The 3,712-nt window shown below is 41.5% G+C and overlaps 1 protein-coding gene and 1 pseudogene across 1 annotated transcript; both read right to left on the reverse strand.

Annotated features, from left to right (window-relative positions):
- Positions 1-734: 734 nt before the first annotated feature.
- On the reverse strand, positions 735-1,711 carry LOC137210955 (transcription factor TFIIIB component B'' homolog). The gene is given in 2 exon segments (XM_067713034.1): positions 735-1,549; positions 1,552-1,711. Coding segments are annotated over 2 exon segments (963 nt in total). The 3' UTR covers positions 735-746.
- A 539-nt stretch (positions 1,712-2,250) lies between these two features.
- On the reverse strand, positions 2,251-2,831 carry LOC137211051 (heterogeneous nuclear ribonucleoprotein H3 pseudogene; annotated as a pseudogene).
- Between the last annotated feature and the right edge of the window lie 881 nt (positions 2,832-3,712).

Here is a 3,712-nt window from a genome sequence, read left to right on the forward strand (position 1 = left end):
GATTATTGGAGCAGATGTTCTACTGAGACTTATTTGGGGAATAGTAAGCAATTATTTCAACTGCAGCATTATTTTAAAATATTTTAAAAATAAAACTAAAACTGGAGATATAGATAAGAAACTGTTCTGAAGACCCATGAATGCAACAGCAAAGTAATATTGTATTTAGAGAGGACTTATTACGTTCTTGTTCACATTATTAGAGCTATTAATATCTACCTTGCAGAACAGTAATGAGATCATCTAGATAAATGTACCTTTCAGAGTATAGAACATATAATAGGAAATCAACAAATATTAAGATATATATTCTTTTTAAAATTTTATTTTATTATTTTTTAAAATTTATTTATTTATTTGTTTCTTTTATTTTTGGTTGTGTTGGGTCTTCGTAGCTGCACGCAGGCTTTCTCTAGTTGTGGTGAGCAGGGGCTACTCTTCGTTGTGGTGCACGGGCTTCTCATTGCAGTGGCTTCTCTTGTTGCAGAGCACAGGCTCTAGGCATGCAGGCTTCAGTAGTTGTGGCACGTGGGCTCAGTAGTTGTCACTTGCAGGCTCTAGAGCGCAGGCACAGTAGTTGTGGCACACAGGATTACTTGCTCCGCGGCATGTGGAATCTTCCCGGACCAGGGCTTGAACCCGTGTCCCCTGCATTGGCAGGCAGATTCTTAACCACTGCACTACCAGGGAAGCTCTTAATTTCTATCCTGGCTCTGTGAGTAAAAAGCTGTCCAATCATAGAAAAGTCAGTTCCTACCATGCTGATGGCTAAAAAAACACATATCTGTTTCTTTATTTGACCATGGTTTAGAGTAATAGTTTTTCCTAAAGCTGGAGTATGTAGTTGTAGAACCACGCTCAAATATGGGGTCATTTTCCTCAACAACACAGGGGCCTTTCATCCTTAAAACTTCTACAGTTAAACTTTCTTCATCCAAAATAATAGAACCATCTTCTGCCACTTTTACTTGAGGAACCAGCAATGACCCATCATCCATCTCCTCTTCTATTTCTTCATTATCTTCACCATCAGGAGTACTCTTACCTTCTTGCTCTCTTGTCTGGACTGGTGTCAATGATTTTTCAGTTTTCTTTTCTTGCTCCAGTAAAGAACTCATTGGATTGTTATCTGGCAGGTAATATATGAAGTCTCTCATAGTCATTTTGGAACGATCTGGTGGCCTCTGACTTTCATTTACAGCATATTTGTTTTTCCATTGCTTCTTCTCTTTCCTCAATTCTTCTTTTAACATTTCTCTCAGTTTCTGGGCTTTATATATTCGATATCTGTCTGAGCATGGCTGTTTCTCTTTTGTTAGAACAGGATGTGTCCGTGGAGCTTCTTGATTAACTGTAGACAAAGGATGAGGTTCTGAAGGAACACTGACACTAGGTTTAACCAGACTAAAAGTAGTTGATACTCGCTTTCTTCTCTGTGAAACGGTAGAGGAAGATTTACTGGATTCTTCAACATCCTTCCCACCATCTGTCTTTTCATCACTGCTCTTGGGAGCCTTTTCTCGGGGCTCCGCTTCCCCGCAATCCACCGGGGCACATCTGTGGATTCCGCTGGCTTCGCGACAGAGGCCGCTGCAGGCTTCGGCGGCCTGGGAGCCTCTCGTTCACGCTGTGGATTGAGGGCGGTGGAGCCCCTGGGGCCTGCTCCAGGCCTGACATTGGGCTTCACGCTAAGGCGTTCCCTGCGGAACATGGTGGAGCCAGGGGCCGGGGGAGGCGACTCCACAGCCGCTCTCAACCCCGAGCCCCGGCCGCTGCCGGGAGAGGGCTTTAGGAACTACGCCCTTCCCACAAAGACACACCAACAGCCCAGCGGGCAGTTACCGCAGTTTCACGCCTCCGCCGCCGCCTCCGATCTCCCGCCGCCGCCTCTCCTTCATGACCCTGCTACACTAATAGCTAAATTTCTCCCGGTACCTTGTTCAAGATATATATTCTTGACTGCTTTTACAGTAGTTCAGTTTCGAAGTGATGAGGGCCATATAACATACTTCTTTTCTTTTTTTTTTTATATGAAATTTTACTTTTAAGTCAACGTATGCAATAATTAAAACCTACAGAAAAATTTTTTTCATCACAATCTGTTGCTTTTTCAAATAATACTTTGAAAACATATTCCTTCAGTCAGTATAAAGTTCCTAAAATACAAAAGAAGTTAAATCTGTAAGAAAGCTTAGTAGACCAGATGCTGTGGTCAGAACTCTGTACATTTGGTGGCTATGCTTCGGTACATCACACACCATTCACCTCATTCTTGCCATCTTGCCCATGGTAACCTCCACTGCATCCACCACCACCTAAGCCAACAGGAATACTGTATCTTCCATTGTAAGTTGTTCATCATTCCCATTCTCCCCATAGATACATAATCTCCCTTTTTATACATTCCATCTCTGCCATAGCATCCCATTCCAGAATCTCCCATTCCAAAGCCACCTCAGGACTAGAATTCAAGAAGAATTCAATGTATTGATGTTGTATGTTACTCATATCTTTAGACATGGCGAGCTACTGCAACTTCATGTGTCATAAACTGTACATCTGCTTCTCTGGTTGCTCTGCCATCAGCTCCAATATCAGTATAAACTAGTATTGGATTTAGTGCTGGGAAGAAATTAGCAATGTCATCTTCAATTGAATGAAAATGTAATCTTCTCATATATACAATATGACCACCATGAAAATCTGAACTTACATTAGCAGCTCCACCATAGCCTGGAACTCCCATACCTCTTCCATCTCTCATTCTATCATCAAAGCCATCATGCCCATAACCAGAATTATTATAGCCACCATAGTCATCACAACCTCCATAACCAGGGTATTAGGGAAGAAAAAGCCAGGACAGATGCCAGAGATAAAACAAATATATTATTTTTGTCATCCATCTCCCACCCCCGGCGCAGTATGATAGCATTGATGAATATTTGATCTGGAACAAATCACCCCTTTCATCTCACTGGTAATTTTACATAGCCAGAAAAAGCTGCCGAAATGTTAAAATATGAAGTATGAAAATATGACAGATAGTAAGCAGGATAGTGTTAATGAGATATACAACCCTACAAAATTTTGATACAAATATAAAATGGTCTTTGACAGTTATTTTAAAAAATAAAATTGCAATTCTTAACTAAGAGAGAATATAGTTGGACTTTTGAAAGTGCCGCAATCAGGTTGCACAGGATTTGAACTCCTGTGCATCACATAACTCAATGTTGTAGAAACCTGGATTGAGTCTTGTCTTTTATTTTTTATAATATTTTATATTTTATACTACTGGGATCATCTAACTTACTCATATCTAGGCTCAAGCAGCATTATTTCTTCAATATTTCTCCATCCTTCATATAAAAATATATATAGTATACACACACACACACACACACACACACAGACACACACACACACACATATATTTTACGGTACGCGGGCCTCTCACTGTTGTGGCCTCTCTCGTTGCGGAGCACAGGCTCCGGACGCGCAGGCTCAGCGGCCATGGCTTACGGGCCCAGCCGCTCCACGGCCTGTGGGATCCTCCTGGACCGGGGCATGAAGCCGTGTCCCCTGAATCGGCAGGCGGACTCTCAACCACTGCACCACCAGGGAAGCCCACATATATATATATATATATATATATATTTATTGGTTTCCCTTCTAACATTTTTAGAACATTGGTATTTTTTTCTCTTCA

This window comes from Pseudorca crassidens, chromosome 18, assembly GCF_039906515.1.
Source record: "Pseudorca crassidens isolate mPseCra1 chromosome 18, mPseCra1.hap1, whole genome shotgun sequence".
NCBI classification, from domain to species: domain Eukaryota; kingdom Metazoa; phylum Chordata; class Mammalia; order Artiodactyla; family Delphinidae; genus Pseudorca; species Pseudorca crassidens.